The following is a 15,909-nucleotide window of genomic DNA, read 5'->3' as shown; positions in this document are numbered from 1 at the left end:
TTTTTTTTTTTTTTTTTTTTTTTACCATGTGCATGTTTTTCTTTAAAATAGAAATAGTGAAGTTCTGCTTGGGTCAAAACCTGCATAGGTTAATTAAATCTATGCTTTATTCCAACTCTACAACACTAAAGGACATGAAGGCTGCAAAACGATTGGGAAGGGCTGCCCCCATACACCCAACTCCTCCAGTTTCTCATGCATCTGTCCACCAAGTTTTACCAGACATTTACTGTGTGTCAGGCTCTGCCCTGGGCACAGGAGCAGAGGGCCCGTGGAGACACAGTCCCTGCCCCCACAGAGCTCACAGATAGGGCAGGCAGAAGCCACAGAGGCCGTGGCAGCCACACTTTGGGAGAAAGGAACCACAAGTCAACAGGGGCACAAAAGAGGGCAACCGACTCTATCTGGCATGCTGGAAAGGATTCCTGGGGATGGAGATGCTTGAGTGGGAATGGCTCTGATTGGCAGAAAAAAGAGGAAGAGAAGGCATAATGAGAAGGAGGAGAGCATGTGGGGAAACTGGCATTGACGCTAAAATAGCATAGTTATGCAGGATCTGATGGCAGGATAGCGGGTATGTTGCTACTGCGAATATAATAAGACCAAGAAAAATAGTAAGAGAGGACTTAGGAGTACTGATAGCAAGTATGTATTGAGCATTGATTGTTCTAGGCACTTGGATGCATTATAACACGTAATCTCACAGTAAACCTAGACTGTGTAGAGTATTGCTATACAAATATTTTAGATGAGTGAACAGAGGTGCCTATACGTTGCTCAGCTGGTACGTGTGGCAGCCAGGAGTGAAGCAGATCAAGCTGTTACTCTACTGGTGTTGGAGCAGGCACCTACCCTCTATAAACCTCAGCTTCTTCCTCAGTAAACTAAGGTGAGGCTGGGCACAATGGCTCATGCCTGTAATCCTAGTGCTTTGGGAAGCCAAGATAGGTGGATCACCTGAGGCTAGGAATTCTAGACCAGCCTGGGTAACATAGTGAGACTCCATCTTTACAAAAAAAAAATTTTAAAAAGGCTGGGTGCAGTGGCTCAAACCTGTAATCCCAGCACTTTGGGAGGCTGAGGCAGGCAAATCACCTGAGGTCGGGAGTTCGAGACCAGCCTGACCAACATGGAGAAACCCTGTCTCTACTAAAAATACAAAATTAGCCGGGCGTGGTGGCGCATGCCTGTAATCCCAGCTACTCAGGAGTCTGAGGCAGGAGAATTGCTTGAAACCAGGAGGCGGAGGTTGTGGTGAGCCAAGATTGTACCGCTGCACTCCAGCCTGGGCAACAAGAGTGAAACTGTCTCAAAAAAAAAAAAAAAAAAAAAACTATTTGGGTGTGGTGACATGTACCTGTAGTCCCAGCTACTGGGGAGGCTGATGTGGGACGATCACTTGAGCCCAGGAGTTCAAGGTTGCAGTGAGCCATGATTGAGCCACTACACTCCAACCTGGGTGACAGAGTGAGACCCTGTCTGTAATAACAAACAAAAGTAAGATGAAAGGTCATTCTGAGAATGCCAGGGTTGAGGGCTGCATAATGCCATGCTCGTGGCAAACGCTAGTCGTGGTGGCTGAAGTTCTGTGTGTGTTAGGGAGTAGAGACTGGAAAAGTGGAGGAAATAAGTGAATGAGGAAGCCTGGGTCAGATAATAGGGGCAAGCCTTGTGTGATAAACTAGGTGGTGTGCATTTTATTCTGAAAGCTGTGATGGACATTGGGAAGTCCAAAATAAATAGTGACATGTTCAATGTTGTATTTGAGAAATGTCCCTCTGACCACAGAAGGACTTTTGGAAACAGCCAGGTCAGGTCGTGGAGTGTTGTCCTAGTCCAGGGTGAGAAGCGTGACCACCCAGACTAAGAGACAGTCATAAGAGCTGTTGAGGACAAAGAGATAACGCAGTTGCTGAAATATAGGGACGTGGGGGCGAGGGAGGAAGAGGAGGCCAGGATGCGGCCCAGATTCCTGGCTTTAGCGCTGGGGAATGGTGCAGTCCATCCACTGAAGCAGGAAACACAGTAAGAGGAGTGTTACCGGTTAAATTGCATCCCACCCTCACCACTCCAAATTCTTATGTTGAAGTCCTAACCCCCAGCACCTCAGAATGTCACTTTATTTGGAGATAGGGTCTTTACAAAGGCAATTAAGTTACACTGAGGTCATTGGAGTGGGCCCTCATCCAATATGGCTGGTGTCCTTATGAGAAGGGGAAATTCAGACACAGAGCGTCATAGAGAGAAGATGGAGCGGAGAGATGCAGGGACAAGAGGCACATCTACAAGCTGAGGAGAAAGCCCTGGAATAGATCTTTCGCTCACAGCCCTCAGAAGGAGCCAACCCTGCCAATACCTTGATTTTAGACTTTGTGCCTCCAGAACTGTGAGAAAAGGAATTTCTGATGTTTAAGCCACTGGGTCTGTAGAACTTTGTTACAGCAGCACTAGGAAACTGACTCATCTCTGAATGAGTTCATTCAGAAATGGGCACGAGTTAGGTTTGGATCAGTTGAGTGTGATGTGTTGCTTTTGGGACAGCCAGGTGGAAAAAATGCCAAAACGATAGAGATGCAAGTCCAAGACTCAGTGGGCAGCTTGGGACTGGAGATTTACACATGCCAATCATTTTGGACACTCTGGCATCCATAGCACAGTGCAAGCAGTACAGAATAGAAATCTGAAAAATAGTTGAATGAATGTATGTCCTATTTGCCTAAGGACAGAGGGCAGAAGGGAATACAGGGATACTGGAACTAATTGTAATTTCCCGTCCTAGTACTAAGAAGGTTATCGTTGCAAGCCCTGTCCATATGGAGCTGTAACTGTGACATATCTGAGGCCAGCAAGTTTTAGAGAATTGCTGCATTGGTTGCTGATATTTACACTCCCTAGAAAACATAGTCCTCTCTTTGTTTTATAAAATCTAGAAGGCAGGAGAATTAAACAAATATCAATGCTATTCTTTGGACAGAAAACTATAGCCTGTCCAGAGTCTTAGGTTCATGCCCATATTCTGAAATGTTGACCTCCAAGGGGATGTGCCAGCAACATGTCTATTTTAGGTAGGAACTTTAGAGCCTGCTTAGCTTAAAATGTCAAAATAAGTAGACAGCATAACACAATGGAAAATGGCAATAACTGGAAACCAGGAGACCTTACTTTGAATCGCAGATTTGCCTCTGAAAAAATGGGTAACCTTAACCTTTCTGAATGTCTTTTCCTTTATCTATAGAGCAGTCATGGGGAGGGGGTAATTGGATGATCTTCCAATTCTGACATTCTATGATTCTCTCAATGTTTCCTTTAATTGCAACGGGTGATAAGATAACATTTCCATAAATTGACCTGCCAACCTGATTTAGTCCGCCAGCATGAAGACATGAAAATAAGATGATAGGCAGAAATTAGCATCGCAGATGACTCTGGTAGAATAGTTTTCCTCCTTAAAATGGCAGATGGAACATCAGAAATAGACAACACTTGGTTTTAGAACGCACCTTAGTTACCAGAAAAGTGGGTTTTACTGGAAAATGTCTGAAAACACATGACCACAATATTTTGTCCAATGACTTCAATTTTAACCATATTGAAAAGGATATGGAAAATAAACCTGCTCCTAACTGCATTTGTGATTTCCCCTGGACCAGTTAATACTTAAAATTTGCATTGACCTTTTCTCTGTATGCCTGGAGATCTCGGCAATGGATATCATAAGCCCCTAATGGGGGAAGGTAATTAGGATTTATTATCTAAGTGTCACATGTTGTGCCAGGTCTTTGACCTGTGTTGCATAATACCTTATTTAACACTTTCCTGTAGAAGATGCTGTCAGCTACACCCTATCTTTTCTGCACTTAAAATGCCGAAGGTTGCTTAGGACTTCTGTCTGCCGTGGGAGCACGCTTGACTGGAACAGGCCAGATAGGCACAAGAATTACTATTGCAGAAGCAGCCCTCAACAAGCAGCAGATGGAAATGTGCTGGATAAATATTCCGACTTCCTTACCCATGGTTGGGATAACACAGAGGTGTATTCTACACTTGCTCACAGAGTTCCCCAGAGGGATTGAACTCCAGTTATGCATGGTAGATATGGCCTCGATAACACATCTTTTATTGGCTGCCTTCTTTTACTGTCTTAATATCTTGTTATTTCCTGAGATCATTTTCCAGATAAAATACCTATATTCAAATCCTTATCTCAGGGTCAGCTTCTGGGGGACCCAAACTAAAACATCTGCAAGAGCCCTGTGAAGTAGGTGGCATTGCAAGATATCAGTTTTTAAGTCTTGGTGCTTAGATTCGTCTGATTCCCGTTGACTTTCCTCTGATTCTCAACCATGGTAGATTTTGTCCTTCCACCCAAGTGACACTTTGCAATGTCTGGATACATCTGTGGTTGTCACAACTGGGAGGATGCTACTGGCATGTAGTAGGTAGAGGCCAGGAGGGCTAAACATCTGACAACACACAGTACAGATTCCTACCACAAAGACTAATCCAACCTTAAAAAGGCCCCCTGAGCACAGTGGCTCACGCCTGTAATCCTAGCACTTTGGGAGGCTGAGGTGGGTGGATTGCCTGAGCTCAGGAGTTTGGGACCAGGCTGGGCAACACGGTGAAACCCCATCTCTACGAAAAATACAAAAAATTAGCTGGGTGTGGCAGCATGTGCCTGTAGTCCCAGACACTTGGGAGGCGGAGGCTGAGGCAGGACAATGCCTAGAACCCGGGAGGTAGAGGTTGCAGTGAGCCGAGATCACACCATTGCACACTCCATTCCAGCCTGAGTGACAGAGTGAGACTCCATCACTAAAAAAAAAAAAAAAAAAAAAAAAAAAAAAAATCAATAGTGCCAATGGAGAAATCCTGCTCTACACCCAGCAAGACTGGCTATGAACTGGTGGCTCCTATGTGTGACATAGCTATTATCTTTTCCTTCCAGGGTCAAGCTGTGGCTCAGCTGTGTTCCACTGTCCCCAATGTGACTGTCTTTGGAACAGCCTCTACTTTCAAGCATGAAGCAATCAAAGACTCTGTGACCCACCTCTTTGACAGAAATGCAGACTATGTGCAAGAAGTTAAAAGGTAAGATGTTTGCTTTCGAAAAAGCACCAGGCTGGCCCTTGCTGTGCTCTCAAAAAGCAGTAGCACTTATTTAAAGGAGGGATAATAATAATAATAATAATAATAATAGTAATATATAGCAAACATATATTGGGAGCTTAGTATTATTAGCTCTGAACCAAATACTTCAAATGCATTAGTTCATTTAATCCTCTTAACCCCATTATCACCAAGGAACGAATCGGCTAAGTAACTTGCAAAGCTAATGTATTAAAGTTACGCTAGCTCCTATTTGACCATCTTAACGCATAGAAGTTTATTTCTTATTCATTCACATGACAGCTTAAGGTGGATATTTGGTGGATGATCTTCTGTAAGAGCATTGAGAGACCCAGGCTCTTTTCATCTTATGGTTCCACTATTATCTTGGGTCTTAAGGTCCTTTGCTTCTAACCAACAGATGAGCAGAGAGCACCAAAGGGTCATGAATAGGAGGTTTTATGGGCCAGTCCCAGAAAGAACACACACCCTTCTCATAGTCTAGCACTACTGCTCAGGTCATTGGCTACACCTTACTGAAAGCAAATTGAGAAACCTTGTCATTGTGTGCACCCAGAAAGGCCTGGCACTGGCAGTAAAGTGTGGAGCCTAGAGTCAAACCAGGCATTTCAACTTTGGAGCCCGTGATTTTCCTGTACAGATAGCACCTCTCTGAAGAGTGAAGCATGAGCCAAAATTACCTATAGGAAGAAAGGGGCAGGGAGGGGGCTGCTCTGGGAAAGGAAAGTCTTGTGCATACATACTGAGGAACTCAAGAGCCTCAGAGGCTGGGAGAACTACAAGAAGGCTTACTGGGGTGCAAGTCCAGGGATGTCTTGTTATCTCATCTAATTATAGGTTTTGGCACAGGGACACCTGGGGGGAAAGGGAAGGAGGGGCATGAGGTGAGGCTGAGCAAGGAAACAGGTATCAGATGCACATAAAGACCACGTACACCAATCTAGCAAATGTGTACTCCAACCTGGGTGTGACCAAGAGCCACTGACGAACTGAAGTGGAGCTATGATTGACTTGAGTTTTGAACAATCACTGGTGGTGCAGAGGGGATGGATGGGAGGAGGGAGGCTGGGACCACAAGATCGTGTGCTGGTTGTTGCAGTCACCTGGGGGAATGGTGGTTTATAACCTGTGATTCTGAAGTCATTGATCATGGCCACATGTGTGTCAACACAGAGAATCAGATGGAGACCCAGCTGCCATCATGGTTTCGGATGATTTTGTGTGTCTCACTCTGGCTGTTGCTCTGGGCTCCAGGCTTGTTCTCAGGGTCTGTGCCACTCACAGCTTCTGAGAGGATTCAGATTTGGGCCAGAGCCATTGTTTCGGCATTCTCATTTTCCAACACAAATTACTATGTACAAAGGTATTACGTAGTCCAGACAGAATCATAATAAAGAAACAAGGCAGCTGGGCACAGTGGTTCATGCCTATAATCCCAGCACTTTGGGAGGCCAAGGAGGGCAGATCACTTGAGCCCAGGAGTTTGAGACCAGCCTGGCCAACATGGTGAAGCCCCATCTCTAGCTGCGCCCCCCTCCAAAAATACAAAACTTAGCTGAGCGTGGTGATGCATGCCTGTAGTCTCAGCTACTCAGAAGGCTGAGGTGGGTGGATTGCTTGATCCTGGGGGTAGAGGTTGCAGTGAGCTATCATGCCACTGCACTCCAGCATGGGTGACAGACAGCAAAAGCCTGTCTCAAAAAGGAAACAATTTTCTTCAAATCACAGATGAAGCTGGGAAAACTGAAGGACGGGTGGATGGGAGAGCTGGTTATTTGAAGTGATAGTTTTAGAACAGATTTGGGGAAACTTGGGAAGTTTCTTAAAAAGGAGGGGTTCTGATGGTCTGAGTTTTCAGATTTATTTTTAAATTTTGAATGCAGAGCATTGCATGTAATTTAAGGTTGTCCCAATAGTTCCAGCAGGATGTGAAAGGAAAGCTTAAAGCTAGATATTAGAAGTTGACACTCTGTTTCTCAGATATCTAGAGGCTGCAGGCTAATTCTGAGGATATCCATTTGCCCAGTTCCATAGCTCTCAGGTAGTTTTTTTTTCTTTTGAGACGGAGCCTCGCTCTGTTGCCCAAGCTGGAGTGCAGTGGTGCAGTCTCCGCTCACTGCAAGCTCCGCCTCCCGGGTTCACACCATTCTCCTGCCCCAGCCACCCGAGTAGCTGGGACTACAGGCACCCGCCACCATGCCTGGCTAGTTTTTTGTATTTTTAGTAGAGATGGGGTTTCACTGTGTTAGCCAGGATGGTCTCCATCTCCTGACCTCGTGATCCGCCCGCCTCGGCCTTCCAAAGTGCTGGGATTACAGGCTTGAGCCACCACGCCCGGCCAGTTCTTTCTATCTTTAACTCAAGTCTCTTAAGCTGTGGTCTGGAAAATGAACTATCATTGTCCCTTCAGTCATTTTTTCTTTGACTTCCTTATGTGATATTTTTGCAAGCATTCTTTCATGTATGCATGCATACAATTGCTTAATACATCTGTGCTTTGTGTCTGTGATGGCCTGGAGACTGTGCCAGGGCCAGAGATCCAGCAATACTACCTTGAGAGTCACTGTCCTTCTGGAACATAGTCTTAATGGAAGGAGAGGGGACAAAAAATAAAACCATAAAGAGAAGTAACTGATTCACATTTTTGACATGTGCTCTGGTAGTGAAATGCAAGGTGCTAGCGAATACTTACTGATGGAGAAATCAGAAACACTGTCAATCATAGAGTGGGATTTTGGCTGAGAGTTGAGGGGTGAGAAGTTGGCCAAAGGAAGAGCATTTCTGACTAGCAGGGATGCCATGGGCTAGGGTCCCACATCAGGAAAAGCTTGCTGAACTTATGAACCTGAAAGGAGGCCAGTGCAGCTGGCAGGATGTGGGGAGTGGGAAGAGAAGGGAGATGGCATCTCTTCTGAAAAACTATTGGCCCGTAACCAGGGAACTCCTGCCTGCCCCATTTCCTCAGCATCCTTCCCATCCTCTCATCTTCCCACTGCCTTAGATCTACTCTCTTAGCCCCCAAATCACTGGTGTCTGCTAATGTCAGAGGAATAGAAGGCATTTGAGACCCACCTCACCCTCACTTCCTTCAAAGGTGACTTCCCACAATTCATTGTGTTTTTAAATAGAGATCTTGGGATTACACTCAGAATGCCCAGAAAGTTACAAATACGTTTACATGACCCTCCATCCCAGCAAACCTACAGTCAGGAAATAAGAAGAGCAAAGCTACAGGTACAAGGCTGCCTGTTACAGAGCCAAACACTGCTTCTGCTTCATTGTAAGTGCTCAGCACATGTTGACAGAGTGAATTACAGCATTGTCTGCAATAGTGAAAATTCAGAACCAGCCTCCACAATCAACAGAAGGGAAACAGTTCAGTCGATTATGCTACACCCACATACTTGAGTATTGTGCAGTCCCTTAAAAAATGATAATTATGAAGACAGCCACAAAATGAAAAAGATGCCCATGGTAGCACATTGAGTGAAAAAAGCAGAATGCCAAATTCCGTCTACTCTGTGATCACAGCTTTGTACAAATTCTCGGTGCATGTAGACATAAAATGAAAGGAAAGGGAAAATATCCAACTGCCAACATGCAATAGGAGTGGAATGCAGAGTTATTTCTCTTTATTTTTTGATCACAGATATTGTTACACTATTATGTGTACAATGAACCAGAAAAAAATAAAAAGATAAAATTTCTGGAGATGAAAACTCTTTTATAAGCAGGTGAATCGGGAAGCCTCCTTTGAACACATTCTCAGCCTTGAGGCAGGTGTTGTAAAGGGAATAGAAAAAAACATATTTATGATATAGACCTAACCTTTACATCAGTTACTTTCTCTCTCTTTAGGAGGAGAGAGATGATTATGAGTGAAACCAAGCCAAAGCGTTAGAAACCTTGAGTTGTGTGTACCTAACTGCAAGAGCTTTAGAAATAAGGAAAAGAGAAAGATCAGAGAGAGCATGTCAAGATGGACAGCCCCTCAGGCGCACTTGAAGGTTGCAATCGATTTCAGTAGGTGGAGGGAAGCGTGAGAGAATCCACACAAGGGAATCTTGGACAGAACAGGGCAGATAATAATAGCCACGCTTTATTGATCTCCTGCCGTCCTGCTACGAGTTCAGTTAGACCATTTTATGTGCACTTGAGACAATCCTGCAAGGTGAACATTCCTCATTTTACAGATAAGGAAACTGAGAGGTAGGACTAGATTTGGCCTTGGAGGTGTGTGATTCTATCAGCTTTCTATTCTGCAAAACTCCTCTTGGTTTACAAGAGGACTCGAGGCAACTTTTGCGTGTGAAGGATATGTTCATTACGTGGACGGTGGTGAGGGTTTCACAGGTGTGAACGTATTTCATCTCTCATCAAATTGTACACTTTAAATATGTACAGTTTATTGTATGTCAATTATATTTCAATAAAGCTATTGAAAAAACCTGCCTTTAAAAAAATCAAACATTTTAAAACTTCGTTGGGTAGAAATGGGTACACAGTATTATTTCAGACCATTTGTTCATTCATTCATCCATTCATTCATGTAGAGATGCTTCTCGATTTACAGTGGAGTTACATCCCTGTAAACCCATCAGAAGCTTACAATATTATGAGTCAAAAATATATTTAAGGCCGGGCTTAAGTGGCTCATGCCTGTATATCCAGGACTTCAGGGAGGCCGAGGCAGGAAGATCACTTGAGGTCAGCAGTTCAAGACCAGCCTGGCCAACATGGTGAAACCCCGTCTCTACTAAAATACAAAACTTAGCCGGGTGTGGTAGTGCACGCCTGTAATCCCAGCTACTCAGGTGACTGAGGAAGGAAAATTGCTTGAACCCAGGAGGTGGAGGCTGCAGTGAGCCAAGATTATGCCACTGCACTCCAGCCTGGGCGACAGAGCGAGACTATCNTGTATATCCAGGACTTCAGGGAGGCCGAGGCAGGAAGATCACTTGAGGTCAGCAGTTCAAGACCAGCCTGGCCAACATGGTGAAACCCCGTCTCTACTAAAAATACAAAACTTAGCCGGGTGTGGTAGTGCACGCCTGTAATCCCAGCTACTCAGGTGACTGAGGAAGGAAAATTGCTTGAACCCAGGAGGTGGAGGCTGCAGTGAGCCAAGATTATGCCACTGCACTCCAGCCTGGGCGACAGAGCGAGACTATCTTAAAAGAAAAAAAAAAAAAAAAAAAAAAAAAAAAAAGAAAGAAAGAAAAAAAACCCACAATGCACAACATTTTAAAACTTCATTGGGTGGGAAATGGGTACACATTATTATTTCAGACCTTTTGTTTTTTCATTTATTCCTGTACAGATGCTTCTCAACTTACAATGGTGTTCCATCCTTGTGAACTCATCATAAGTTTAAACTACCATGAGTCAAAAATGTATTTAATACACCTAACCTACTGAATATCATAGCTTAGCTTAGCCTACCCTAAATTTACATTAGCCTACAGTTGGGCAAAATAATCTAGCACAAAGCCTATTTTACAATAAAGTGTTGAAAACCTCGAGTTGTGTGCAGTCAGGTATACACAACTCAGGGTTCTTAATGCTTGTGAAATACTGTACTGAAAGTGAGAAACTGAACGGTTGTATGGGTACATCACAAAGTTGAAAAAATATTAAGTGAGGCCATTGTAAATGGAGGACCATCTATATTAGTGATGCCTACAAACAGACTATGAAAATACAGTGGTGAGCAAAACAAGCAAATCCCCCTGCAAGACGATGGGGTTGACAGCTGATAGGGAAGCACAGAGCAGTGTGGGGGCACAGGTGAGCAATGCCTAAATGGAAGCCTGAAGAACACGTGAGAGCTCTCTTTGGGGTCTTACACATTTTATGAAGTAAACACTGTGCTTATTTTTCAGAGGGAGGTAAGGCAAGCCTGGTTAAGTAAATGTCACACAAATAGGTGTGACGGGACTCAGTCCCGGGTGGCTGTAGTTCCAGAGTTTGTGATCTTTCTAGCACCCACACTCACTCTCACAAAGGAAGTGAGGGCGGCTTGCTCCTCAGCCAGGGAGGAAGCCAGATTGCCTGTATTAAAGCATGTGGTTTTGTGAGGTGTTCAGATGGTAGGATGGGGTTAGATCAGAGCTTCCAATCTCAGCACTGTGAACATTTGGGGCAGGCTCATTCTGCTGTCAGGGGGCGCCACCTTGTGCACTGTAGATGTTGAACAGCATCCCTGGTCTCTACCCATTAGATGCCAGTAGCACTCCCCTGCCCTTCAAGTCATGAAAATATGAAATGTCTCCAGACCCTGGTGGAGAACTGGGCTAGATTGATGAGGCTCTTGAAAGCTCTTAAATGGAGTAAACATTGCATTATGTCAGAAATGTAGAGTTCCTTGCAGATTTGAAGCACTTAAACACTCTTTTGAAAGGCGAATCTACAAAAAAACTGATCTGGCTGCCATGTACAGGATGAGTGAGAGAAGAGATCTCCAAAATCAGGAGAATGAGTAGCAGAAGGGGGAAGGGAGAGGAAGTACCTATAGTGATTTTGAAGGAGAACAAGACAGAATGACTATGACTAGAGAAAATACTGCAAGATGAGACCAAGACTTCTTTTCCTTTTTGTTGTTGTTAGACAATGAGCAATGGAAGCTTGACTTCCTTTAGACAAGATAAATATAGTGTGAAAGTGAGAACTCCAGGGGGCCTGCATAACAGGCCTGGGAAAGTGGGACTGGAGCTCCAGTGAGTACAAAGCCACTCCCTTAGGCTGGGTGTGGTATTTCACGCCTATAATTCCAGCACTTTAGGAAGCCAAGGCAGGAGGATCACTTGGGGCCAGAGTTTGAGACGAACCTGGGCAACATAATGAGACTCCCATCTCTGAAAAACAATTAGTTGGGTGTAGTGGTGCACACCTGTGGTCCCAGCTACTTGGGAGGCTGAGACAGGAGGATCTCTTGAGCCTAGGAGTTTGAGGCTGCAGTGAGCTATGATCATGCCACTGCACTGCAACCTGGGCAACAGAACAAGACTCAGTCTCAACGATTAAAAAAGCAACCACCCACTTCGAGCGTTTTCCAAATGACTGACGTGAGCTGGCTCTGGAAGTTAGGGAACTGAAATAAAGCACAATCTCTAGCCAAAGGAGCACAAAGTCCACAGAGGAAAGATTCAAACTCCTGATCGAGGGGGAGCAGCTAATTGTTCAAATGACTTGAATCTTGCAGATCCCAGTCATAGGTGAAGCCAAGGGGTATAAGCTCAGAAAAGGCAGAGATCAGACTGACCTCCTGCATTTCTAGCACGATGCCTGGCACATAATAGGAGCTTATTTTAAAACTGGTGGAAATTAATAAGAGTCTAATCACCTAGAGAGAATAGGGACAGAGGGATCTAGAAAGGATTCCTGGAGGTAGTATTGCTAAGTACATATGGGAACTACTAATAGTAAACACTTACCAAGAAGCCTACCACACATCAGCACTGGGCTTGGCCCCCTGTGAGAAACCTGTCACGTGCTGGCTGCCATGCTTGGCACTCTGTGAGAAGCCTATGGTGGAGTAGGCGTTGTGTCCAGTCCTCTATTAGAAGCCTATTGTGTACCAGGCACTGTGCTTGGCACCCTGTGCAAAGCCTACTAAGGGCCAGGCACTTGGAAATGGTCTCATCCTGTGATGGTTAAAGCTGTGGCACAGATGAGTTCTGAGAAAAAGGGATTCAGAAAGAGAAAAATGAGTGGAGAGCCAAAGACCCAGCTGGACAGCAACATCACCATAAAGGGGAATTCGTTTCTTGGCAAGGTCAAAGGGTTTCTCTCTCGGCACTGGCTCTGTTGGAACCTACCGCCACTCAAGAGAAATTCTTCGCTGATCTGTGTGGGCAAGAAGGAAAGAGGCAGCATTCACCATCCAGGGGCCGGGGCTGGGGACACAGGAAGGACAGACATGAAGGTCTTGGATCAGCAACTCTGAAATATCTTGCTGCTGAATTTGGCTCATATAATCCCTGAGCTGGGGCTATTTGTGTTTGCTTTTTAAATCCGCAGAGATTTATGGCAGCAGGAAAAAGCACACAAAGAAATTGCTGCATTTGGCCTTCTGCCCCACCTTCTTTGCTTTCATGTAATAATTATACATATGCAGGCAGTGGTGAACACCCCCAGAAACCAGAGTCGGGGGGCACAGAAATGATGAGGATGGTCCTTGTTCCTCTGATGAGCCTTCCAGCTCCACTTGTGATTTTCATGATGATTTCATTAAAAGGGCTACTGCAGCGCTTTTCAGTGTGGGTGTAACTGAGACAGGGCCAGAACCAAGGCTGCTTATGGGACCAGGAACATTCTAAATAGATCCAACTGAGTCCAGTTCAGTACAATCCTTTTATGGGATTTGTCATGACTCAACAGAGATGGAGTGTGTTTCAATTTTGAAATTCTTACCCGAAGGAACATTTCTACCCTTGAAAGGAGCAATAGCTGCTGGAATGGTTTGACAGAAAGAGCAAAAGCATCCTCACCCTCAGGTCCTGAAAATGATATCTGCCTCTGCCCAACTTCTCCCCCTCAGAATCCAATTCCTCTCCCTCCTCCCACCCTCCACGCGACCGCTGACTTTCAAAAGGATGCAATGACGGCAAGAAGGAGAGGATTTGTGGTTCTGTTGACCCCCAGACATGCATGTGATTCAACTGTAGAAATGCCGAGAGAGAAGTGTGGAAGGGGGCAGGTGGCCTGAATGTGAAGGAGACCCACAAGTGTCTCCTTGTAGTGTTAAGCCCAAGGAAGCACCCCCCAACTTTGCTCATCCCTGCCGGGTACCTGCATGGCATAGAAGTGACAGTGGTGGTCGCCTCGGGGTTGGCTACTACTTACCCTACGAAACCCTACTTCGCCTTTGATGTCCTTACCTGGTTTCTAGATGCGATGGAACCAACTAAGGTCTTCCCACTCTATGCAGTGAGCTCTGGGGCGAATCACCTGACCTCACTGAGTCTCATTTTCCTTGTGCATCAAATAGGGATAATGATGGCCCCAGAGTCAGAGGATCGGCATGAGGCATAAATGTAGCCTGGGCCACAGAGCAAGACCCAGTCTCAATGATGAAACACTTAGGAAGTTCTTAGCATTCTACTTGTGACATAGTAAGCGCTCAAGAGTGTAGCACATTCTCTTCGGAAGGTCAAGAGCATCAAGCCTCAACTCCAGTAATTTCTGGGCTGGTGTCTCCACCCACCCTGAAGGTTGAGTTGGAGAGGTTTTGCATACTCTTTCTTTTCATGCCCTTTTCTCAACCAAAAGACTTGAAGTTGGGGCATTTTGAAAAATGGTAATCAGTCAAAGCTAGCATGGACCCAGAGCTTACCATGAGCTGGGCTCTGTGACCCATTTGCACCAATTCATTCAAGCTTCATAAAGAAAACGTAAGTGTTATCACCATCATCACCTTACACAGTTGGAGAAACTGAGGCACAGAGCGGCTAAGTAACTCACCTAAGGTCACACAGCATGTAAGTAGCAGAACTGAATGCTTAACAGTGATATAAAATGTATATTCCTAAGCCCAGTGCTGTGTTGCCCTTGAGCCATCCCTCTCCCCTGCTTACCCACCTCCATGTTAGCTGTTGGTTGTGATAGCCAGTCTTAGGGTCCTTCTAGAAGGAGCCAGTGGCCAGGCGTCCTCATTGCCATGGTTAGTGTCCCAAAGCCTTCTCACTGTCCTAGGTCAAGCTGTGATGCTATTCTCTGAGAAGTGCCTTCCCTTTGTCACCTGGCCAATTTCTGCTCTAAAAACAGACCCGGGAAGAAGCGAGAGAGACAGGAGCACAATTACCCAGCCCATAATGCAAGGTGAAGACCTGACCACCAACCTGAAGCCCACCAACCAAGAGTCCGTGTGGTTCAACTCCCGCCTGCCTCTCCAGCCCAACCTCAAAGCAATCGGCCCTTTGTTTTCATACTCCAGCCACACTGGCTGCTTCCCAGTCTTCCTCCCACCATAGGGCTTTGCACATCCTGTTCCCTCTGGTTCCCTCTGCTGCCAACCCTCAACAGAGGGTCATCTTCCAATGCTCGTAAGTTGCTCTATTGGAGCAGTGATCACTCTGTGTTTGATCCATTTATAGATGTCTCCTCTTGTAGCCCATGAGCTCCTGGATGGTCATGGTAAACTTCTGCCTTCTCTGTGTATTCCCAACTCAGCATGCACAGTGCCTAGCATGTAGTAAACACTCAGAAAATGGTTATCCAGTGGCTGGAAATTAAGGGTAAATTTGTGGGACTCTGAACTTGGTTGGGTCTTTCCTATAAACTCTGGGGGAAAACCAGCTTGAAAACAGAAATCTTTTGGTCTAGATGTTTGATCCAGGTCAGACTTTGATCAAATGTAATCAGACTCTGAATGTATGTGTATTTATCTCAAGACAAAATTTAAGCCTGAATTCTTCAAAGACTAAATTAAATTGCCTGCTTCTCAGAGCTGCTTGCTAAAGTGACGCTTCCATCCTTAACACTGGCTTGAACATTTATTGAAGTCTTAAACTCAGAGTGGTGAAAAAGCTGTCATCTTTGGGGTTAAACTAGGCCTAGAATTGAATTCCAGCTGTGCTAGTTACGTAAGCCTGGGCAAGACTGCTGCATCTGTAAGCCTTGATTTCACTTTTTAAAAAGTGGAGTTAAAATGCCTGCCTCATAGGCTTTTTGTGAGGGTTAATTACGAAATAGCTGTTATATAGGAGAGTTCTGAAATGTGAGTTTCCTTTCCAAGGAAGCACACATATAGAGACACAGAATAGCAGTCTTTTTTTTTTT

General features: G+C 45.0%; 1 protein-coding gene across 1 annotated transcript in view; it reads left to right on the top strand.

Moving 5' to 3' along the window:
- Positions 1–15,909, top strand: part of VAT1L (vesicle amine transport 1 like) — a 195,145-nt gene that overhangs the window by 71,618 nt on the left and 107,618 nt on the right. The window contains exon 4 of the mRNA XM_017868657.1: positions 4,949–5,091. Within this exon, the coding sequence (XP_017724146.1) occupies positions 4,949–5,091 (143 nt within the window). The remainder of the gene's footprint in view (positions 1–4,948; positions 5,092–15,909) is intronic.

The sequence above is a fragment of the Rhinopithecus bieti genome, unplaced genomic scaffold, assembly GCF_001698545.2.
Source record: "Rhinopithecus bieti isolate Rb0 unplaced genomic scaffold, ASM169854v2 scaffold_2574, whole genome shotgun sequence".
Taxonomy (NCBI): domain Eukaryota; kingdom Metazoa; phylum Chordata; class Mammalia; order Primates; family Cercopithecidae; genus Rhinopithecus; species Rhinopithecus bieti.
This window is presented reverse-complemented; position numbering and strand designations above follow the sequence as displayed.